General features: G+C 29.7%; 1 protein-coding gene across 1 annotated transcript; it reads left to right on the forward strand.

The window, feature by feature from the left end:
• Positions 1-2,207: 2,207 nt before the first annotated feature.
• On the forward strand, positions 2,208-24,896 carry Targ2 (Terminal ADP-ribose protein glycohydrolase 2). Its single transcript, XM_065505132.1, has 5 exons — positions 2,208-2,702; positions 16,092-16,747; positions 22,836-22,985; positions 23,193-23,495; positions 23,567-24,896. Exons 2-5 carry the CDS (start codon positions 16,448-16,450, stop codon positions 23,771-23,773), a joined length of 960 nt encoding a protein of 319 aa, XP_065361204.1. The 5' UTR covers positions 2,208-2,702; positions 16,092-16,447; the 3' UTR covers positions 23,774-24,896.
• The last annotated feature ends 1,070 nt before the right edge of the window (positions 24,897-25,966 follow it).

Raw genomic sequence — 25,966 nt, forward strand, 5'->3', positions numbered from 1 at the left:
TTTTCTAATAGGCAGCAGTGAGTTTAAAATGTGTGGGTGGATTTGAAATTAGAACGTATATAGAACGTTAAGAAACATAATAGATTTTAGTATAAATAGCTTTATATTAAGATTTAGATAATAATTGCAAAATACTTTAAATCTTAATAAAAAAATAACAAATATTTCTTAATGTTGTCACTCAAAGGTCGATTTTAGGTGATCTTACATAAATAAAACCAACAAGTAAGAGAGCTATATTCACCAAATTATAAATAAAAATATTTTGATTTAAACAAAATTAATTTTTTTTTTAAATTGTTTTTAAAATTTTTTTTTTCGAAATTGTTTTTAATTTTTTTTTAAAAAAGTTTTTTTCCAAATTTTTTTTTTTTAATTTTAAAAAAAAAATTTTTGGAAAAATAATTTATGAAAAAAAAATTTTTTTGATGAAAAAAAATTCGGATTAAAAAATATTTTTTTCCGATTTTGACCCATTTATATACATCGTTGCAATGGACTTTGAAATATCTATCATTTGATATTCATATTGTCTATATTAATGACTTAGTAATCCAGATACATATATATCAAAAATAGGCCTAAAATCGAGGTTGTCCCGGTTTATTCCTTATATCTCAGCCATTTATGGTCCGATTTTGTCGATTTTAAATAGCAACCGAGCCGGAAGAATTCCCGACATATTGATATATGAATCATGTATTTAAGTTATTTGGGGGCTACGTAAAGTTGATTTCAACATACAGACGGACATGGCTATATCGACTTCGCTATCTATAACGATCCAGAATATATATACTTTGTGGGGACGCAAATGAAAAATGTAGAAATTACAAACGGAATGACAAACTTATATATACACTCATGGCAAAGGGTATAAAAATATGCTGACGAGAGAGGCTTCGGCATAGATCAAGACAGATAGTAGTCGGACGGGGCATGGTCTGGACTATAAAGCGGGTAAGGCAAAACTTTCCAACCACTTTATTCTAAATAGTTTTTAACAGTTATTCCAACATGTGGCCGACCGTTGTCATTATGGAATATTACGGTTTCATATTTGGCCGCATATTTTGATAATTTTTCGGCCTACACTCGCTTCCCTGTGATGGTCTGGTCAGATTTCAGCAGCTCATAATAGATTGGACCCTTTTGCACAAACCAAATATAGAGAATTACTTTAGCGCCATGGATATTTTGGTGTCGATTCGACTGGTTGGTCGGACTTCACATACGATCTCATACGCTTCGGGTTATCGTAATGGATTCATTTTTCTTTTAAAGCATTGAAGCAGCATTTCAAGCATACAAAATCGTCTTTCAAGGTCTCTTGGCTTCTTTCAAGGTCTCTTGGCTTCAATTCGTATTTCCCAGCTTTTGTATAAATCCTGCTGCTCGCAAACGTTTTGAAGTTACTGCTTGAGTAGCTTCCAATGATTTTCCAAGCCCTTGTTGAGTTTTACAATAATCTTCATGGTGTAATGGCTCCAATTCTTGGTGTTCAAACTTTTTTGACTGACCTCTTCTGAACCGCACAAACCATCTTTGGCACGTTGAAACCGATAAAACAACGATTTAAAGAAATAAAGCAAACTTCCCGCATATGACAATTCGTTGATACAAAATTCGATATTTTCGCTGCAAAACAAAACATTAACTAAGTGAGAATAAATGACAAACCTTTTAAAATTCCATATAAATTATTAAAAACAAAAATCACGTTCAAAAGATACGCCAGATATTGTAAATCCCGCGTTAAGTCATACACATAATATTTTCTAAAGAATTGCGATCAAATATTAAAATCAACTTTCAACAAATTTAAGCTAAAGGGAATTTATTAATTTGATTTCTAAACCATTGTTCAAACTTGAAAACGATCACACAACGATCATATTTAAACTTAAAATTCAACTTTTCTAAAACCACAACCGTTAAAAGCTAAATTTCAAAATAAACTTTTAACAACAAAAGCTTATTAACACTAAAAAATGGTGTGTGTATTGGCTTAAGCTTATCGAGTGTTTCATTAGCCACCACATTCTTCAGTAGGTGACATCTTCCCTAAAGCAAAATCGAAACTTTCATTTAATTTCACCACCCAACAAGCCGCAATGAATATGGGACAAGAATCGAATTGGTTTAGGAGAATTGAAACAAAGTGCGGCCAAAGTTAATAAACAAATCTCTCAGTTCGTCAGTTCGTCACACCGTTATTTGCAGTTTTAGAACAAACTTTTAGATTCTAAAGTATCTGGCTGGCTTTTAGCAACTTATAGTTAGTCAGTCACACAGAGTATCTTGTAACTAATAGATGTGTGCGGTTTACAGAGCGCTGTTCGTTAAAAACTAAATTCGCAAATAAATAAACAAAAAAAAAAATCAAAATATTTATTAAAACAAATAAAAAGTGGTTTAAATTATTAACAAATTACCAAAATTGGAGAAAATTAAAAATGTGTGTTTAAAAAGAAGATAAAACCGAATAAAAAAATCTTAAAACTAAAGAGTGTATAGAAAGATCGAGAATTTTTTACAATATTAAAATAAAAAAACGTAAATACTTGTATGTATTTTGGTCATTTTAAGGAATCTTGTTTATTGGTGAAATTTTTTCGTTTTTTGCTGTTTTGGTTTTTGGTCATTGCCATTGTGTCATTGCAATCCAGATATAGAAATACACAGAAATTCCAATAACTTGCGTAAGTATTGATGAAACTTTTTTGAATAAAGAATTTTATAACCATTTTTTGCAGCAAACTCAAAACTTTTATTTTACATCAACATTTTTTTTTAATTTCCATGAAAGGGGGAAAAATTCACAGAAATGAAACAAAGACCTTCACCAAAGTTTATTTTTTGTTTGTTTTTTAATTGTTTATGAAAGAATGTATGAATGAACGTTGATTACTGCCTCTAGGTTTTAATAGTTTAGGGGACTGAGAAGGGAAACTTGTTTCTTGTGAGGAGAAATGTATGGAGTAACACTCTTGTTCCCTTTGGTTAGCAAAAAATAAATAATAACAATAATAAAAAACAGCTGTTAGAATTAATTTATGTGAAATTTCTCAATATCTTGCTAACTACTGTTATTCGTAAACATTAGTTGTTGTTATTATTGTTATAAACAAATAAGAAAATTACAAACAATTTGTACTATTATTTATTTATTTTTGTATTTATCTTGTCTTTTTTTCCATTTTTATTGCTTTCTTATTGTAGATTAAGTTGTATTTTTTTATATGTTTTTTTGTTGTATTGTAGTTTTTTTGAATAGCTGTTTGGTGTTGTTTTGTTGTTATTGTATCGGCCGGGCATGATGCCATTCAGTAATTTAGTCATACTACTTGAAATTGAATAAACTCTACAACAAAAACTAAAAAAATATTAAGTGTTTAAATCTTTAGCGTCATAATGTCTAAATACAAATGATTCATTCATACAATATTTTTTTTTTGGTCTTTATTTACTTTTAAAGTTGCATCAAACCAATATGGTTTGAATACTAAAACGAAAATGATGATCTATTTCTAAGGTAGTTAAAACCTAAGGCACGCCAAATAAATAAGACTTCACCAACAATTTCAGTTTAGCCATTAACTCCACCCTTTCGTGGTAAAAAATATAATCTGCCTTAAATTAGAATGATTAGATATCGGCAATATTTACCACCTCGGCCCTGACGTTATGAAATGCCAACGACCAAATAACTTTTTCAGGTTTTGAAAAATTAGTTATTTTCTCATTTAGTTATAACGAAATCACGATCTGTACAGAATTATTTTTTTTCGGGCCACTTGAATAAGAACAAGTAAGAGAGCTATATTCGGCTATGTCGAATCTTATACACCCTTCACCAAATTACAATTTAAAATAAAAATTTTAAATATTTTTAAGTAAAGAAAATTAAAAAAAATCTCAATTTTTTTTTAATTTTTTTAAAAAAAATTTACGAAATTTTTTTTTTAAAAATTTCATTTTCAATTTTTTTTTAATGTTTTTAATTTATTAGTGAAAAAAGTTTTTTGATAAATACATTTTTTTGGGTAAAAAAATATTTTTACCGATTTTGACCCATTGTAGGTCCAACTTATGGTCTTATATACGTCGCACAGTGGTATGAGAATAAAAAAAGAGGGAAATATATCTGTAACTTCTAAACCCTTACGCCGATTTGAATGAAATTTCACATGCGCAAAGAGGAAGTGTCGAGTTTAAGTTTTGAATTTGGACCTCATGAGCCCACCAGGAGCGGGACCAGGGGTACCCAAAGTAGGACACCTTGGGTATGTTCAATTTTTAAAATGATCCTATTTATTCGTTTGTGTTCCGATTTAAAAAATTACACATATAGAATCTCCTCGTCGAGCACTACATAAAACCTCGTCGTAGCTATCAATTATCTCTTATAGCTTAGGAGATATTCGCATTTGAAAATTTAATTTTCAACATTTTTACCCACCCTACTCCAGTTTTTTGGTGACCGCGGTTCCAAATATTCCCCGATTTTATCCATTTTTCTTGTATAGGATTAACAATAGATCTATATATCAAATAAAGAAAGAAGTGTTTAAAAATCATGGCTGAGTCCAAAGTTACACGCATTTGAATTTAAAAAAATTAAAAAAGGCGATTTTTTGCATTTTTTTTGGGAAAAAAGTACTTTTATGCTTTTTAAGTTATCTAAAAAATTTCTAAGAGGATGTATAATGAATTTGTACTTTTTGAAAAGCTAACTTTACGCCAAATATTTTAAATGAAAAAAACATTTATAATTTTTGATACCGGGACGGGATCAGGTCCATTCAAAAAATGCCTATTTTTTATGTAAAATTCAACTTTAAGGCAAAAATTCTCAAATCGCATACTCGATATCAAAATATAGTAACCTATTTTAGATGGCCCAATAAGTTCTTAATTATTTTGTAAAGGGTTCCGATAACCCCGCCCCTGGTATGGATATTATAGCCAAAAAACGAAAAAATAACATTTTTGGGATTTTTCAAGATTTTTTTGGGAATTGCGGGATACTTGATAACAAATTTCAAAATTTGTTTTTATTTTTCAATTTTAAATAGAAAAATCTACATAACTGTGAAATTTCATTATAAAATATTCATTAGGGTATTCAATTAATCGGGTTTCTGCATTAATCGGTTAATCGAGCAAATAATTAATCGAGGTTTAGATTTATTCGGTTAATAATCGGTTAATTTAAAATTATTCGATTAACCGAATAATTTCTATTTTAATTTTAAATTGAAAATAGAACAACAAATTTTGTGTACAAAAACATTAAAAACAGCAAATAAGGTATTTGAGATCATTTTTGTATACATATCCTTCATTTTCTGCAACAACGTCATAACTCAAAATCCGTGTTTTTTGAACTGAGTAATACAAAATATGCGCTGTTATATAATCTTTCATATAGTTTTATCAGTTTTCAAAGAAGTTAATTATTTTTTGTGTGAGAGTGTTTTTTTTGTTGTAAACATCAAAATTAAAATTCATGTTTTCTCGTATATTTGATAAGTAAAAATTTGGGTTAAATACTATTTATATTTCTGAAATCGCATGATTTGTTGAAAATTTATTTAAGAAATAGTAAAATGTCATAAAATATTCAAAGACGTTTTTCTCGAAACGACTTTTTTTGAATTATGACGTTGTTGCAGCAAATTAGCGATGTGTGAGTTTTTTTAGGGTTTTAGTGAGATCTTCTGAAATAATTTTATAAAAAGAATATAATTTAAACGATTTTTTTCTTTAGATTTAATAAAACTTTTCTTGGAAAAAAACTCTCAAAAGCTTGATAAAGAATATTCCTTTTTGGATTGTTTTAGATATTGATTAATTTAACAGCTTCGTTTATTTAAGATAAAAGACTCATTTCAAAAAAAGTTTCGTCTATACATGTAAATATAAACAAAGTTTCAAATACATGTAAATTAAATATGTCAGTTGTTATACAACTCAATAATCATGTTTATTGGATGTTCAAAAAATATCTAATTTTAATTTGAAATTTGTATTTGAATTGAAATAGAAAAATAAATACAAAAAAAATATAAAGTGCAAAAAAAAGGAATTTTGGTTAATCGGTTAATCGACACAAATTAATCGGTTTATTTGTTATTTGAAAATCGGCAATTTCAAATTATTCGAACAGTTAACCGTCTAAAATTAATCGGTTAACCGATTAACGGTTAATCGATTGAATACCCTGAATACCCTTATATACCCTTCACCAAATTATACTTAAAAATATTTTTATTTAAACAAAATTAAAATTTTTGTTTATTAATTTTTTTTCCATTTTTTTTTTTAAACTTTTTAAAAAAAATTTTTTTGGAAAAATTTGTTGATGAAAAAAAAAATATTTTGACCCATTGTAGGTCCAACTTACTGTAATATACATCGTTGCAATGGAATTTAAAATATCTATCATTAGATATCCAGATATTGATCAAAAATAGGCCAAAAATAGAGGTTGTCCTGTTTTTTTCCTTATATCTCAGCCATTTGTGGGCCCATTTTCTCGATTTTAAATAGAAACCTAACCGGATCTATAGCGGATATATTGATGTATGAATCAGAGCCAGACATGGCTACATCGACTTCGCTATCTATAACGATAAATCGTGAAGGTCAAATTTTTCAATATTTGGAATTTCTAATGGAAAAATAGCGAAATGTTATATATTTTTGGGCCGATTTTGATGAAACTATGATGAAAACTATAAAATGAAGTCTAGTATTTACAATAACAGCACAAAAATGTAAATTAACCCTTAATAGCACTTGAGGTTCAAATGAACCTGAACTTTTAAAATCACGAAAAACACAGTCATTTTGACCCCAAGTGCTCTCAAGCGTTAATTTCCATTTTTGTGCAGTTACTGTAAATACTAGACTTCATTTTATATTTTTCTTAAGTTTCATCAAAATCTACCCAAAAATATATAATATTTCGCTATGAAAAATTCCAAATATTGAAAAATTTGACCTTTGACCCTCAAGATTTAAGGCTTATCGTTTTACGATTTCAGTAAAACATTCAGACTATATTTAAATTGACCTGAACTATAATATTCTGAATTGATTTTACTTAAAATTCATAACAGTAAGGCTTCGGCAAAATATGGCCAAAAAATTGGTTTTTCTCGAAAATCGCAGAATTTAAATCGCAGGTACGGAAATCTATAGGAGATATTGACATACTTTTTTCACATTTTTATTCCCTATTATGTTGCCAATAAATCCCCAGGTGATGATAAAAAAAATTCTGAAATTTGTTAAACAAAATTTTTAAAAATTTGAAATTGGAGTTTTGAAACTGCCCTTAAAAAAATTTTTTTTTTTGGTTATACCTGCGAATAGGTTAGCTGTATCATATGAAGATAAAAACTCATATACAAGTAAATATGGATATATTTTAAGTAAAAATGGTCTTTTATTTTAATATTTATCAAAATATGTTAATTTTGTTCCTACATTTTTTCTTCTAGTTGCCTTAGACACGGTAATGGCCTGGCGAATTTTTAATAACTTAAACATTTTCTGACCAATTTCTGTTTTTTATGTCTCATTAGAACTACAATTACGTACACATTTCTATTCTGTTAAATTAAATTGCAAAAGTAATTTTTTAATGGCAAAATTTTTACAAAAACTGAAAAAAATGCATTTTTTCCTCTTGTAAGTGCATCTCAAAACTTCAGAGGGTTGCGCCACGTTTAACCCGAACCGATTTACCTAAAATTGTTTCAGGATTATTTTTTTACTAATGTTCACCAAACTGGAGTGTGAGAATGGCCAAAATCCAACTTTCGTCAATTAAGCGCCACCCTAACCTATATATGTATGTACTTTGCCTGGTCGCAAATGAAAAATGTAGAAATTACAAACGGAATGACAATAGTAAGTCGGACCTACAATTATAAATTTTGTTTACATAAAAATATTTAAAATTTGTATTTTAAAGTATAATTTGGTGAGGGTATATATATTCGGCTGTGCCAGCCAAAAAAAATGAGGATCGAGAATTGGAGGCATTGTTGTTAAACTCATCAAAAGCTTGCAAAATCATTGGGAGCTACTCAAGCAGCAATTTGAAAATGTTTGCAAGCAGCAGGATTCAAAAATGATACGAAATGAAGCTGAAAGACCTTTAAAGGTCTCTTTTGAACGAAATTATTACTGATGCTTCCAAGTCAGATTTATTTCTGGGTTTAGTCTATGTTTAACAATTTCATTACTTATATAAAATTATCATCTCTTTACAATCTGTGTTAAATAATAATAATAAAGTTGTACATCACTGATTAAGCGGCTTTTTAAATAATAAAGCAACAAAATTTGTAAAAATAAATGTATTTTTTATCAATTCTGACATATTTGTTTATTACCCGTAAAATTAAATAGTAAAAAAAAATGTTACTTAAATCGACTTGTAGTTTTTTGTCGTTTGTGTAATTGCTTGAGATAAATCATGTTAATAAAACATTTTAAAAATTGCATAAATTAAAAAAAAATATTTTCTACTTTTTCGTACGTTTTTAGATTTTAATAATAAATACGAATATTGTTGCTTTTGTTTTATAGTGGGCGCTAACTTTTGTTAGAATTTTTCGCATTTGTTTGTATTTTGTTCAAACTCCCATATAAAATTCATAATTATATAAATAAATAATAGTAATAATACATTTATTTAGAATTTAGTAATTTTTTACTTTGTATTGATTTGAGTGACTGAATGAATCGATAAGAGTTGTTTGCGTGCTTTTTTTTGTTTAATAAAAATATATAAAATTATAGTTGATTTTAGTCATTTTATTATGAACTTGTTTTACCGAATTGGTCAGTCAGCAAAGCAGTGATGTGATCTGATGTTTAAAACTGTCATGTGCTTCGCTTAGGGGTTTTGACATTTAAAAGCGTACAAAAACTTAATTAATACTTGTATTTATATTAATACAACTTGCGGAGAAGTATTTTATAAAATGACTGTTTATAAATAAAAAAGTTGTGGTGATATAAAACTTGACCAACCTCAAATATTGGTTTATTTTTTTTTTATTATTATTGAAATAAATTTATTTTGACAAATATTATATAACCGTAAGTAAGTACTTAAAACCAGACTTATAAATTATTGAGATATTAAATTTGTTTTGTATGCAAATTTAGCCGGCTTTTTAATGTTACTTTGGCAACAGGAAATGTGTATTTTCTGGTTTTAAGTATGTATTTTTATAAGTTTTTTTCTATCTGGATTTTTCATTGCCTTAAATTTTAAAGCAATCGTTAATAATTCTTTAGCTCAAATTTCTAATCGTGTATCTTTCTTTAGGTCAGTATCTTTCATTACTTCAAATTTTAAGGCAATTGTTCATCTTTATTTACTTCTTTAAAGCGATCGTGGATCTTAATTTTTTTTCAAATTTTAAAGCAATCGTGGAACTTTCTTTACTTAAAATTTTAAAGCGATCGTGGATCTTTTATTTCTTAAAGTTTTAATGCTTCAAATTTTATTTTATTACTTCAAATTTTAAAGCGATCGTGGATCTTTTTACCTTAGATTTTAGAGCAATCATGTTGAAATTTCATTACTTCAAATTTGAAAGCGATCGTGGAGCTTTTATTACTTCAAATTTTAAAGCAATCGTGGAACTTTTATTTCTTAAAATTTAAAAGCAATCATCGATCTTTCTTTACTTCAAATTTTAAAGCGATCGTGGATCTTTCAATACTTAAAATTTTAAAGCAATTCTTGATCTTTCTTCACTTCAAATTTTAAAGCGATCGTGAATCTTTCATTACTTCAAATTTGAAAGCGATCGTGGGTCTTGATTTACCTTAGATTTTAGAGTAATCATGTTGAAATTTCATTACTTCAAATTTGAAAGCGATCGTGGATTTTTCATTACTTCAAATTTGAAAGCGATCGTGGGTCTTGATTTGCCTTAGACTTTAGAGCAATCATGTTGATATTTCATTACTTCAAATTTTAAAGCGATCTTTTATTACTCAAAATTTTAAAGCGATCGTCGATCTCATTTGCCTTAGATCTTAGAGCAATCACGTATCTTTCATTACTTCAAATTTTAAAACGATCGTGGATCTTTCATTACTTCAAATTTTAAAACGATCGTGGATCTTTCTTTACTTCAAATTTTAAAATGATCGTGGATCTTTCTTTGCCTTAGATTTTAGAGCAATCACGTATTTTTCTTTCGTTAAAATTTTAAAGCAATTGCGGATTTTTCTGTGCCTCAAGTACTAAAGCAATCGTTGATCATTCTTTGCTTCACATTTTAAAGCAACCGTAATTCTTTCTTTACTTAAAATTTTGAAGCAATCATGGATATTTCTGTGTCTCAACTTTTATCTTTCTTTACTTCAAATCTCAAAGTAATTGTGGATATTTCTGTGCCTTGAATTATAAAGCAATCGTGGATCTTTCTGCGCCTCAAAATTTAAAGCAATAGTGAATCTTTCTAAGCCTCAAATTTTTAAGCATTTGTAGATCTTGCTTTGCCTCACATTTTAAAGAATTGTTGGTCGTTCTTTATTTCTTTACGACGAGATAATGCCTATAAAACTGGAGGCAAAATGGGTCAGGTACAATCGAATATATGATTGAGATATTCAGGTTTGTATAACACGTCTGAACTTGTACAGAAATTTCAGTCCGTTGGGAACATTTACAATGTCCCTGCCCTTTCAATGATCTAAATGATATATCAACGATCGGTTTCGATAATTAGGGAGAGGTTATAACGGCGTATGACGAAAAGATATAAAGGTTTTTTAACCATATTCTTTTATGTTTTTTCATACATTTTCCTTCCTTCTCTTTAAGTAACCGTTCTCTTAAGAGGATCCAAGTGATCTGAACTTTTAATTGGTGAACATGATCTTCAAACCAAGGTGACCAACTTTAGTTCACAGTAGCTCCTTTTAAGTTACAGTTTGACATCCTCTCAAATAACATTTGGAAATATCTACCTCTATACGAGCCAGTAGTTTAGATTTTTCTATTCATTTAACACCCATTAAAATAATTAAGAAAAACTAAAACCTTCTATTATTTGAAATGCATTTCATATGTATTTGCGATGCGGCATCCCAACACAAATAAGAGGTTCTCTCGTGTGTGTGCACCCAAAAAAAGGGCCCCCCCAAAACCATAAATCAAAATCAAATGTCATGTCATCGCACTGTGTGGAGGTTGTGTTACGAAAATATTCAATATTTAAATCTGTATATCAAATGATTACAATTGACTTTGTTTACCCTTGAATGATTTAAATTAAAATACATTTTAATTTGCCTTATTCTACTCATATTCTCAATCTCAATATAGATACTCTTAGTTAATTTTAATAAAAACTACAATTTAGATTTGTTTTCTATATCATTGCGGTTGCCAGTATCGTGTTCTTTGTTTTAAACATTCAACTGATTACTAGTTGTTGCAATAATTAATAGATTTTAATTAAAAATATATTATAAACAACAACAACAACAATGACAACAATATTAGTGCACATATCTAAATTAAGCTTTAATAATAATAATAGTTGTAGGCTGCTATTTAAGCTCTAATAAACATTCCTTAATGCAACAAAAAACGTTTAATTAAAATTATATATTTTTGTAATAAATTGTAGTTTTTCACACATATTCGTGTTGCATCATGTGTGTCACTATAACATTTTTAAAGTCGCTATGTAGTGTGATAAATAATTATATATTTATTGGCTACATTAAGTGGTTTTCTTTTGTGTAGATGGGGTCTTTTGAGAGAAGTAAAACAACATAAAAATATTTTGCTACCGAATTAAAACAAAAAATTGTGTTTTTTAAAATCTACAGATTGTCTTGGCATATTGTGTTTGGTGTTTTGTTTTTTATTTTCCATTGAATTTATATGATTGTATGTACAAATACAACATTCAATTAAGACAGTAGTTGATACTGCACCAAGTCAATTGAAATACACTAACCACTTTGTTGACGACGGAAATAATATGTTATTTTTCAATACATTTAGGGCATTCACACAGTCTGCTATTAGTCATAGTGTCATAATATATTATAATAGTTGTTATTGTGTTTTAAACAAAAAAAAAGTATTATTTTATGACAAAACAAACTTATTAGTTTAGAACTTTTTTGTTTGAAACACAAGAAAAATTTGATTAAACTATCATAATATATTAGGACATTATGACAATATGACCAAATAGTACCCCAACTGTATGTATTACAAAACAATCATAAATTAGTTTAACAAACTGTTGTGTTAAGATTAAATGGATTCGTAAGCCGCACGAAACAAAGCTATCTTGGTTTCTAAATTAGATCTCGTTGTGATAACGTAAGCAAAATTACACCATACGTCAAAATTCAAGGTTCTCTATCAAATAATGAAGAGGCATCTTATAAAATGATCGTTCAGTGACGAGTATCAATTTAAGTCACCAAAGTCTATTATCTCCTGTTCCTCCTCGTTGTTATAGCTTATGTAAATGTCCTTATACGAAAGTAAATGAAGCTAATGGTCAGTAAATAGCGCTATTAAAGTTCCGTAAATGGTTCGGATGCGTTCTCTCTCATATACGACTAAACTTTTCTGTCATAGAGAAATATACATAGAGCGGAAGCTCTGCTGTCAAAGACCTAACTCAGTTGTCAAAAATCTAATTGGTGAGATTGTATTAGTAAATAAATAATGTGAAAACAAAAACAACACTCGTATGTGTGATTATTTTGAGTAAAATTTAGGTTTGAGTTTTTTTTCTAGTTTCCGCTCTTGTTGTTTCTCTATGGTTTCTGTTTTCATTGCATGTTGTTCCTTTCTCCCATATTTTATTGGAAATTATATGTAACTACCATAACTGCCAAGTTCGTCATTCTTAGACGATTACCTTCAGTATACGTACCTACATATATCCAGATAGCCTGATGCGGGTGATCGAGAAATGTCATCGACTTATCGTATTCGTAGACAACTTACGATGTGATCTACACATTTTCTAATGAATTAATGGCTCCCTTATTTACGAATATCTGCTTGTTAATGAACATTTTGCTCGGCTGATCCAGTAGTATAAGGAGTAGTCTCATATTTAGCTCTACCCGATGATTTCACGTAATCCGTTTGGATGATCCAACCTTTGGTTCACTCCGATCTATCCCGTAACCTTATCAGAAAATCAGTATGTATGTTCACTTTAGCCAGTCACATTTAAGGACTTTAAAAGGGTAAATTATGGACAGATCCTTAAAGAATTTAATAGTGAAACATTTATTTGCATATTGTTTGAGCGACTTTAAGTGATACGTAGAAGTATCAATCAAAAGTAGGATAGAATCAATAAAGTACCGATCCACAGCACCAACATGTGTCCGAGTGTTGTCATAATGGAATATTACAGTTTCATGTCTGGACGTTTTTCGGTCAATGCCCACTTCAAACGGATCAGTTGTTTTCGGTGCAGGTCCCCTGTGATGGTCTCACCAGATTTCAGCAGCTCCAAATACACCCACCAAATACAGAGCATTACCTTAGCGCCATGGCTTTGGTGTCGATTTTGAATGGATCCATTTTGCATCGCAACTAATGATTCGGTGCAAAACTGATTTTCTTTTAAATGCTTTTCTTTGAAGCAGCATTTTAGACATACAAAATCGTTTCTTAAGGTCTCTCAGCTTCAATTCGTGTTCTACCCAATTTCCCTGATTTTGAATGAATTTAGCAAATTGCTGAATGAGTAGCTCCCAATGATTTTGCAAGCTCTTGTTGATATTGACAGGAATCTTTATGGAGTAATAATTCCAATTCTTGGTCTTAAATTTTTTTTTGGCTGGCCTGGGCGATTTTTGTCACCTCTTCTTAAAAGCACGGCTCAGTTCTTTCTCCTACTCTATTCCTTATTATACCCTTCTCCATCGTGAGAAGGGTATATATAAGTTTGTCATTCCGTTTGTAATTTCCACAATATAATTTTCCGACCCTATAAAGTATATATATTCTGGATCCTTATAGATAGCGGAGTCGATTAAGCCATGTCCATGTCTGTCTGTCCCCAAATAACTTACATTCACGATTCATACATCAATATCTCTGGAATTCTTCCGGCTCGGTTGCTATTTAAAATCGAGAAGGACGACCTCGATTTTTGACCTATGTCATTAATATAGACAATATGGATATCTAATGATTGATATTTCAAAGACCTTTGGAGTGACGTATATAAGACCATAGTAAGTTGGACCTACCATGGGTCAAAATTGGAAAAAATATTTTTTAACCAGAATTTTTTTTCACCAAAAATTTTTAAATTTAAAAAAAACTTTTTTAAAATTGAAAAAAAAAACTTTTTTAAAATTAAAAAAAAAACTTTTTTAAAATTAAAAACCAAAAATTTTTAAAAAACAATTTGAAAATTTTTTTTTCCAAAAAATGAAAATAAACGAATTTTGAAAAAAAAAAATTTTGTTTACCTAAAAATATTTAAAATTTTTATTTTGAAGTATAATTTGGTGAAGGGTATATAAGATTCGGCACAGCCAAATATAGCTTTCATACTTGTTTTTCTAAGAGAATTCAGTGTGATTTTTGCTGGACAAAAAAAAATAATACGCGTTCATCAATCGTTGTCTATTGGTCAGTGGATCGCACAATACACTACAGTGACAAATCGTTCATTAGCCGTACCGTCCGTATGTGGAATAAGCATCCTGTCGAAGTATTTCCTGTCCCTTTCAATGTAGAAAAATTTAAAGCAAATATCCACAAACATTACTCCCTCTCTCCTCCTTCCCATAACCTATTTTCCTAGTTCGAACACAATGCATTGCATAAGTGCTGGTCCAAACAAAAAAAAATTACATATAAGTTATTAAAAACAAAAACCGCGTTCAAAAGATACGCAAACCTAATGTAAATCCCGCATTTTTAAGTCATATACCCAATAATATAAAACTATACAAAATAATTGCTTATGTCGATCATTCAATAACCCTATGGATAAATTTTAGAACTTCTTTCGAGATCCATATTCATCAGCTATTCAATCACAATTATATTTTGAAATATACAGTGAGCCTCAAAGATGAGTATACACCAACAAATATTTGATTTTTTTAAGATAATGAAAATCCTAAAATTTATTCATCGATTAAAATTTTAATGTTTCGGTTTGTTGGAGATTGAGTTGAATAATAGATTCTGTTGTGAAAAAAAAAAGATTTAAGTCGGACTATAATGATTTTCATGATAAAAAAATCAAAAAATTCCAAGGTGTTTACTCACATTTGAGGGTGTGTGTATCTACTGATTCCGAAGTTATCAAATGATCATGTGCATATTTCTAAGGCATTAATAGGTAAACTAATCTGATTTTTAGCTCCAGAATAAACGTCCTTATCTAGTATTCATTACACGGGCTAAAAATTCTTATCTCTAGTATCTCAGTCTCAAAGACACTAGCTTCAACCGATAGATAGAATCAAGATGATTTCAATATTCCTCAGGAAAGAAAACTGTTGTTTAATTTATTACTTTAGCAAAATTTAATTACATTGACATTGCTTAATCGACTTCAATTATATCTCATCCAAAATAGAGTATTTAGAAACCTTAAGAAAACCTTTCTTTAGAGGAATTCAATATTACATTATTGTACGTTTCTAACTGAATACTCATTCCAATAAAATCATGATAAAGTGTTGATAACTATCGGTTAAAAAGGGACTCAAACTTTTCAACTAGGAAGGAAGCTAAATTTTCTTTAACAATCGATTAAATAAAAAAATTAAATACTTTTGAGTTGATGTCATTTATATTCCAAACATACCCAGTCTAACCCGTTTAAAGAGGCTTAAGTGTTTTAATAACCAGCGAACTGTATGACATACTTTTTTCAAACAAAACTTAAAAAAATCATACATTTTGTTTGCAGCTTTAAAATAGAACAGCAACTACAAATCATTTATAAACGTTTTATTTTTAACAACAATAAATTTTGTGCCATCATAACGAGTATTTCAATTATATTTTTTAATTTTCTTTGCAGAATACAAACAACCAAGGTTTTACAACTGGAAAATACAACAAAATCACCGAATCACCAAAGAACCGGCAAATTAAAAAATATATATTGAAAATCAAGCCCTCATTTTTATTACTCAAAAAGCTGATTAACTAAAATTTTAACAATACAAAAAAATAAAAAAAAAACCAATAAGAAGTTAAAAAATATAAAAGAAAAAAGACACCCATAATTAACAAACCACAGTACAAAAACATTTGTGATTAAATTTATTTCAAGTTTGTGTGTTTTTTCGTATTTTTATTGCCAATTTACTAAATTGGTATTCTGACGTTTCATTTCTTTTACAATTGTTACGAAACGTGTGAAATGCAAAAATAATGACGGCTTTCAGATTGAACGAAGTGAAAGCAGACGTATTTCACGTACCGCAAACGTATTCATTGGCCTACAGCTGTAATGCTGATTTCTATGCAGAAAAGGGTAAATTGGCCTGGAAGTTTGGCGTTATATTTGGCCAGCATGATGAATTAAGCCGTCAGTATATTTGTAGCGGCGAAGTAGCGGTATTGGAAGACAATGCTCGCTTCATTTATTCTTTGGTTACCAAAGACACCATGTATCACAAGAGCTCGTATGAGAATGTAGAGTCGGCTTTAATATGTATGAGACATCATATGGTAAGTAAAGTAAAATAAATTAATTCCACCAGTCTAGATAAACAATAAGAAATAAGTAATAAGCTTAGATTTTATGAAAATCTCAAGTTATTTACATAATTTATGCAAATTAATTCCGCTAAGAGGCCTTGAAAAAAACTTAAACTAATTGAGAATTTATTTGTTTAATAAAAAAAATTCTCATCTTTAAGTAGTTACTAAAAATAAAGTCGCTAACATGAAAGAGTTAGATTATTTATCGGTTTTATTTTGTGTAAAATAAAAACAAAGTAAATTAATAATAATGCAATTGACTTGTAAAAATTAAACATTTTTTACGTGCTCTGGAAAAAAAAGCGCGATTTGTTGATGAATGTTTGGAATATAAATGCTGTTGAGCAGTTATTATTGCTACTTATTAATTTGTTTAGTTTGCTTGTAAAATTTCGTCATAATGAATTCATTGAACCGACCTCATTTGAATTTAATAATCGAACAAGTAGTTTTAGATTAGAATCTTGTTTATTGTAATTCCGTTGGAAAATTGAACAAAATTAAATTATAACAAGAGAGTGTAGTCGAGCAATTTCGATTTTAGGATACTCTACACCAGATTTAAACTTTAAAGTGATTGTGCAAATTGACCTTAAATAGACACTGTGAATAATTATGGATCGATCAACACTATATTTGGCAGTTCTTCTACAAGTTCTTCTAGTAGACTTAAGAATTTCGAGTCCCATTGCATATATTGTTATACGCACCATCAGAAAAGATGGGGGTATATTGATTTTGTCATTCCGTTTGTAACATATCGAAATTTAGGGCCCAAACGAAAAGCCCTGACTGAAATTTTCCACAAAATACTCTTTATTGATACGAATTGTTTGGTATTGAAAATGGGCAATATCGGTTCATTATTTCACGTAGCCTCCGGAATGCTGTTTGAGCAGTATTCGAATTTTCGAACTTTCGACTTTTTCGATTTTTGAAAAGTCAACATTTAGAAATTTTTAAATGTTTTAGCCTATTTTAATGTTAAAATGAAAATTAAATTAATTTTTGAAACAAAAAGTTCGAACAACCGACTTATAAAATCCTACTGTTTAGAAAGTTTTTAATAAATTTAAAACAGGTAATGCTATGTTCAGACTTGTGTTTTTCAAGCAAAATGTTGATTTAGTTAATCAAAGCCGTTCACATTACATTTGAGATGTAAGTTGACAATAAACGAAAGCTAAGTAAAAGAGCTATATTCGGCTTTGCCGAATCTTATATACCCTTCACCAAATTATACTTTGAAATAAAAATTTTAAAAATTTTTAGGTAAACAAAAAAATATATTTATTTCTTTAAAATATTTTAAAACGAAAAATTTTTAATTTATTTCTTAAAAAAAATTTAGAACAAAAAAATTTCTTTTGGTGAAAAAAAAATTTGTTTCCCTATTTTGACATATTGAAGGTCCGACTTACTTGGTCTTATATACGCCGTTGCAACGGTCTTTAAAATGTCTATTTTTGGATATCCATATTGTCTATATTAATAACTTAGTAATCTAAATATAGATAAACAAGTAAGAGAGGTAGTATATTCGGCTGTGCCGAAGGGAGGAAATAATTCGACATATTCAGCCCAATTAGGAAGCTTATTCAACATACGGACGAATAAACTCCTGGCTAATGAAAGATTTTCCTCTGTAGTGTATTGTGCGATCCACTGACCAATCGACAACGAATGGATGAGCCCCCGATGATGAACGCGTATTATTTTTTTGTCCAGAGAGCTATATTGGGCTCTGCCGAATCTTATATACCCTTCACCAAATTATACTTCAAAATATTTTTAAATATTTTTAGGTGAACAAAATTTATTTATTTTTTTTTTGCATTTTTTTAATTTTTTTGTTTAAAAAATTTTGGGAATTGTTTTTTTAAAATTTTTTTAAATTTAAAAAAAAATTTTGTTTTATAATTTATTTTTTGGTGAAAAAAAATTCGGATTAAAAAATATTTTTTCCGATTTTGACCCATTGTAGGTCCAACTTACTACGGTCTTATATACGTCGTTGCAAAGGTCTTTGAAATATCTATCATTAGATATCCATATTGTCAATATTAATGACTTAGTAATCCAGATATAGGTAAAAATCGAGGTTGTCCTGGTTTTTCCCTCATATCTCAGCCATTTGTGGACCGATTTTGCTGATTTTAAATAGCAAACTTCTCGAAAGCATGTCTGACAGAATTATTGAAGATTGGTTTCAACAGACTGACAGACGGACATGGCTTAATCGACTCCGCTATCTATAAGGATCCAGAATATATATACTTTATAGGGTCGGAAATGAAAAATGTAGAAATTACAAACGGAATGACAAAACTTATATAAAGGGTATAAAAATAGGTCAAAAATCGAGTCCTCCTGGTTTTTTCTTATATCTCAGCAATCATTGGGTCAATTGTCTCGATTTTAAATATAAATCGAGACGGGAGAATTTCCGATAGATTGATATATGAATCATTTGGGGGCTACAGAAAGTTGATTTCAACATACTGACGAACAGACGGACTTATTAATGATGGAATTGTTAACATTGATGGACTATTAAAGGACGAAAAAAAAACATATAGAAGAGAAATTAATTCTGAAAATGTGAACATGATATAAGTTCCGACGACTTATCGAAAATTTCCCTTAAAAAACCAAGTGTTTTGTAAGAGAGTTGAATCTTATTGGGTGTATGACTTAAAAATGTTGAATTTTTTAAAATTTTTAGCCTTTATTTTTTAACTAATGTGCAATATAAATTCATTCAAAGTATTGGTCATTGTTAGTTATGACCTTTTCCCATCTTTCTGGCAACATATGGATTCCGAGCCAAAAGAACTGCTCATCTTTTGAGGACAAGAACGAATCAAGCCAATATTGAATACTCTATTCCCAGAGAGAGCGTTCTGCATCGACCGAAACAAATAGTAGTCGGACGGGGCACGATCCGGACTATAATGCGGGTGAGGTAAAACTTCCCAACCACTTCTTTCTAAATAGTTTTTAACGGGAATATTACGGTTTCATGCCTGGCCACATATGATGGCCTGGTCAGATTTCGACAGCTCATAATAGATAGAGCCCTTTTGGACCCACCAAATACAGTGCATTCCTTTAGCGCCATGAATATTTGGCTTTGGTGTCGGTTGGGCCATACGAACTTTTACACTTCGGGTTATCAATTAATTTTTCATCGAAATGAAATGATTTTTATTTATAGCGCTCAAACACCTTTCGCACATACAAAATCGTCTTTCAAGGTCTCTGAACTTCATTCGTATGCTATCCACTTTCCCTGCTTTTGAAAGAATCCTACTGCTCGCAAACTTTTAGAATTGCCCAATAATTTTTTAAGCTGGATCAGTGATGTTAACCGTACGGTAATTACCGTATTGTACGGTAATTTAGTCCTCCGTACGGTAGGCAGGTAATTTTTACATTTGTACGGTAATTTTGAAAAGTTAAAATTTTTAAGAATTATATCCCTAAAGTTATATTTCCATAATGTGTCTACATATGATATACATGTTTCTCATTAAAATAATCATACAATTTTGAGGATGATGATAACCAACTACCGTTAGACAAAATATATCTAGGCGGTAAAGTAATCGCAAGTCTTTTAAGTATGGATATTTCAACATACAAATTAGTATTAAAAACTGATTGCAAAAATTTGTTTTAATCAAATCAAATGCAAGTAAGAAAGTATGGTCGGTCAAGCCCGACCATATAATACCCTACACTAAGTAAAAGAGCAAAAACATTTTTCTTTTAAAATTTCAATAATTTATAATTTTGAGTGATTTTCGGAAGTGGGCCTTATATGGGGGCTATGACCAATTATGGACCGATCACCATGAAATTAGGTCGTGTAATTTATGTCTATATGAAAGTTTACTATGTTGAATTTTGTGAGTATACCAACATTTTTAAGCGATTAATGCACGTTAAAGTGATTTTCGGAAGCGGGTCTATATGGGAGCTATGACTAATTATGGACCGATCGTAACAAAATTTGGTGACATGAATTTTGTATATATAAAACTTATTTGGAGCGCAATTTGTGGAGATACATTTATAAATTAAATATTTATGACCGATAAAGTCCAATTTCAGAAGGACATTTGTATGGGGGCTAGGTGAAATAATGAACCGATTTCAGCCAGTTCCAATATGCTTGGTCCCTGGGCCGAAAAAACAATATGTACCAAATTTGATCGAAATATCTTCAAAATTGCGACCTGTACTCTGCGCACAAGGTTTACATGGACAGCCAGCCAGCCAACCAGACGGACGGACGGACATCGTTTAATCGACTCACCTTAAGTCGATCGGTATACTTTAAGGTGGGTGTTAGACTAATATTTTTGGGCGTTACAAACATCTGCACAAACGCATAATACCCTCCCCACTATGGTGGTGTAGGGTATAAAAACATTGACGTAATAAATCCCCAATTGTTCGATACCAATATTTCTGTAATACCTTTAGTTTTACATTTCCCAGAATTTTTGAATGAATTTAATAAAATTGATAAGGAATTTATGCTTATAAGGTAAATAAAAGATGTTGATAAAAATGGCATTCTGCTGTTTTACAAACCCTCTATCTTTGATATTCACGAAAATTACTTTTTGATGGTAAAATGTTCAGTAAAACAGCCATCATCTATGGTGTGAATTTCTTACAAACATATTAGCGGTATTCATAATCTTGTGGAAATGGTCTTGCGTCATTGCAAATGCAAAATCGTATAGGTTTTTGTGTGTATTTTGTTATTGGATTACCGTATAATTTTGCATTTGCAATGATGCTAGACCATTTACACAAGATTCTGAATACCGCTATTGTTTTTTGCTGTTTTATTTGCATTTTAGTTATTTCTTTATGTTAAACAATTAATTTTTTCCGAATGCAAAAGCCTCTATCTTTTCAAATAATTAATTTTCAAATATTTTTTTGGAATAATTTCTTCTTGCAATTTATGTTTTCTTACTAATTTTTGAATGTTGAAATTACATTTTTCAATCATTTAAAAAAATGAATTACCATGGAAATATATTACCCTTTTGTTTTTGGAAAATATAATTTCCATGGCATAAAAATTAATGGTTAAAGTTGGAGTTTGCTTAAAAAAGTGCCTACTTTTAAAGTGTTTTTTATTTTATGTTGTATTATTAGCCGTTATGCTAAATAAATCATGTTAAAAACTGACAGATGGCATAAATGAAATCAAAATAATTTAATTCTATTAAAATGAAAAATCCTCTATCTTATCATTGTTATACATACACATTGAATATTTTGAGAAGAAAGACCCTATATCATAAATAATAAAGTCACCAATAATGCAAAATTTTAAAATTGGTTTTAAAAATTTAAAATATATGAGATTCAGTAGTTGCTTTAAAATAATAATTGTAGCATACAGAATTTTAATAACTCAATTAATACTCGAAAAAACAATTTTAAAAAACAAGTTAACATCACTGAGCTGGAGTAATGTCTCCAATTTTTGGCCTTCAAGCTTTTCTGGCTGGTCTGTGTGATATTTGTCCGAACAAACCATGTCTGGCACGTTGAAACCGATGGAACTCATTCACCATAAGCTTTGGTGAGCAATCGGTGTGCTTCAGCGGTATTTTTTTTAATTAAATAAGTAAAGCAAAACTTCCTGCATATGACGCTTTGTTGGCACTATAATATTCAATAACAAAGCCGCGTTCAAAAGATACACCATCTATTGTAACTCCCGCATTTTTAAATATATTTTGCTTTCTCGCTTTCAATTAATCCTTTATCCCCTAATACTACTGCATATAAGAAGAGAATTTTTCGAATAAAGATTCAATATCGACTTTTTTCAAAACGAAAGCTGTTTCAAATACAAATGCGGTTATTCGCCTCAAATTTCTAGCAAGCTACCAACTATTCCTCTACAGTATGCAATAATATATAATTTTACATAAATATGTTCTGAATATTCGCCATCATTATTATTATTAATTTATATAGTTAGTAAAACTACAAAATATTATTTCTATTTATATTACAGCACAATCACAATGCCCACAAGGTTGCCATGCCCCGAATTTGCTGTGGCAGTGATGATTTAAAATGGTCACGTATCAGAGAAATCATTTTGCGGGTATTTGCCAATGAATACAATACAGAAATTATGATTTGTAATTATCATCCAACAAAGGTAAGAGGAAATCAAATACATATTCAGCTCAATTATGAATAAAAATTCCCCGGGAGTTTTTTCCCTTTTCCCATTTTCCTATTCAAATTCAATGGGAACAAACTCCCGGGAAATTTTTTATTCATAATTGGGCTGATTATTTTTAACACTTTCTCTGATCCTCCCTTTTGTAACAACATATCAATAACCAGAAAACTTTATCCCCAGATTGTAGATCCCAAATGTCGCATATTGGAGCAGCGTGGTCATAATATTACAGCCCCGGAAAACTGTGCCCTGGTACATTCGGTTAGTGCAGACTTTGCCATGTGCAATGGCATTGGCATGCAATTAAATTGCAAATATGGCACAGCAAATGAAACTTTGAAACAATACAAACACACCGGAAATGTGGCGGTATTGAAAGAACAGAAACGCTACGTCTACAATCTAGTGACCAAAGAACGTAATCATGAGAGATGTACATATATTGCCTTGTTTTATGCTCTCACCGCTACCCGAGATCATATGGTGGGTATTTGAGAATAGCTAAAGATTAAATTGCTAAGTGATTAATGTTTGTTTATTTATTTTTGTTCTAGCGTCAACATGGTGTTAAAAAATTAGCCATACCACGCTTGGGTTGTGGCATTGATCGTCTCGATTGGTTGCGTGTTAAAAATATTTTGGAAATGGTTTTTGCTGAGGATGAGGTTGATATAACAACGTATTCCCATGATCCCCTATTGTCCGTACCCAGTCGTGAGCAGTTGCATGTCCACTGTGCCGCATGCAAGAGGGCCTTCTGACATAAAGCTAAGAATTCTATAGCAAAGAATTCTAACAAAAAACCAACTAACAGCAGCGCAAAGAAATGGTATTAATTTTAAGCTTTGAGTTTCTAAACACCATTTCCTATATAATTTTTTGGCAAAAAAAAGTTTGCTTCAATTCTAGTGTATTTAAGTAATTTAAACAAAGTTTTTATACCCTTCGCCATGTGTGACAAGGGCACACATTTTTCATTTGCGACTCCATAAAGTATATACAGCATTGGTAGGCAAAAAGAGGCATTTAATTTGTGTGTTCTTTTGGGTAAAAAATAAAATATCCACAACAACATCAAGAAGCTGAATGAATTGTGTGTATTTTTACGCTCTATTACGCTCTTTTGTTCACATTCGGGTTGTTTGACGAAAATCATCGTAACCTGAACAATATGAACGCCTACCATGGATATATGTATATTTTGGATCGTTATAGATATGGATAATGCCATGTCTTGTATGTTGAAATCAAATTTCCGTATTCCCCTAATAACTTAAATACATAATTGATACATCAATAAATATCATATAGTGCAACTTAGATTGCTATTTAAAATCGAGGAAATCGGCTCACAAATGACTGAGATATAGCATAAAACAGCGACTTCCTAAATTTGTTCACCAAAAATAGTTTTAAATATTTTACTTAATGTATACTTTGGTGAAGGGTATATAAGATTCAGCACAGCCCAATAAAGCACTCTCATTTATTTTTAATATAATTGTAGTTTTAAAATGCCTGCTTGGAAATGGTGTTTAATTAAATCCCAAATAATTGAGTTTAATTTCACCTGTGGAAAAGAATCCACAAAAGGTATTTATTCTATTGTTTAGTTAGACATCATAAATCTCTTTTGTTTTTAAATTACTTATTTTATTACTGTATGATAATATAAATATTTTTTTCTCGTTCATGGTCAGTGTCTATTTATTTTTTGTTTTCGTTTTGAGATAATTATAATGAATATTACGTTTCCACCAAAACTTTTATATGGAATGATGTCACTTTATTTATACGATATTTATTTATTTATACTTTTTCTTCGCACCTGTAACAATTAACTAAATAAAAAATATAAAATTATAGTTATTTAAACAAAAGTAATGGAAATTTGTTTTGAGTTTTTGTTTTTTTTTGTATAGTGGCGCAATGTTTTTATTAAGTGTAAAATGTATTGTTTAACAAAAAGCAATTCACTGTGAACAATGTTGACAATTTTTTTATGGAAAAACAAATAGAAAATTACTATAGGTTTGACTTTTTTAATACAAACTGTTTTACAAATAGCCCTGTATAAGGAATGTAATGATGGAATTTGTGTACTGTAATATTTGTTTTATTATTAAAATGTAAGCATGGAAATCCCTAAATGTTTATGAATTAAATGAGCCATATCTTGGTACAAGGTTATTTAAAATAACAGATTATATGATGACTTAATTATATTTATGTGGACCTGATTCTTTACAATATACAATGTTAAAGTAAGTACTAACTATAACTTAAGACATTAGAATATTATGAAACCATTTAACAAATAAATGGTATTGGGTGTATGAATTAAAAATGCAGGATTTTTAAAATTTTTACAATATAAATTTATTCAAACAATTAGCCATTGGTAGCTATGACCTTTTCCCATCATTTTGGCAACATAAGGATTCCGAGCCAAAAGAATTAATTGTTCATCTTTTGAGGTCAAGAACGAATCAAGATAATATCGGGTACTCTGTTCCAAAGTGAAGCGTATCCCAGAGTGAGCGTTCTGCATCGATCGAAACAAATAGTAATCAAACGGGGCAAGGTCTGGACTATAAATTATAAATAGTTTTCAACAGGTATTGTAACATGTGGATGTGTGTTTTTATGATGGAATATTACGGTTTCATATCTGGCGATATACAGTAGAAGACAAAACTGTTCACGAGTTATTGACATTTTAGTTAACATTTTATTATTATATCTTGCACATAACAACTGGTCTGATAACATTTTTTTTGTTAATTGTTAAGCAATCCATTGACTGTTATCTGGTAACTCACTCTGAAATTAACAGAACTTTTAAACGTTTTTTGAATCTCATCTGAACGAAGTTAAATGTGAACAGGATTGTCCCCCAATATATTTTGTAAATAATAATCCTTTTATATTCTTTATTAAAAATAAACACAAAA

This window comes from Calliphora vicina, chromosome 3 (genome assembly GCF_958450345.1).
Source record: "Calliphora vicina chromosome 3, idCalVici1.1, whole genome shotgun sequence".
Taxonomy (NCBI): domain Eukaryota; kingdom Metazoa; phylum Arthropoda; class Insecta; order Diptera; family Calliphoridae; genus Calliphora; species Calliphora vicina.

Excerpts from the sequence above, each read along its gene's own strand:
- Targ2 (XM_065505132.1), top strand. The coding sequence starts at position 16,448 with ATGACGGCTTTCAGATTGAACGAAGTGAAAGCAGACGTATTTCACGTA. Across the intron at positions 16,748-22,835 it reads TATGTATGAGACATCATATG|CACAATCACAATGCCCACAA; the intron begins GTAAGTAAAGTA and ends TTTATATTACAG. Across the intron at positions 22,986-23,192 it reads GTAATTATCATCCAACAAAG|ATTGTAGATCCCAAATGTCG; the intron begins GTAAGAGGAAAT and ends CTTTATCCCCAG.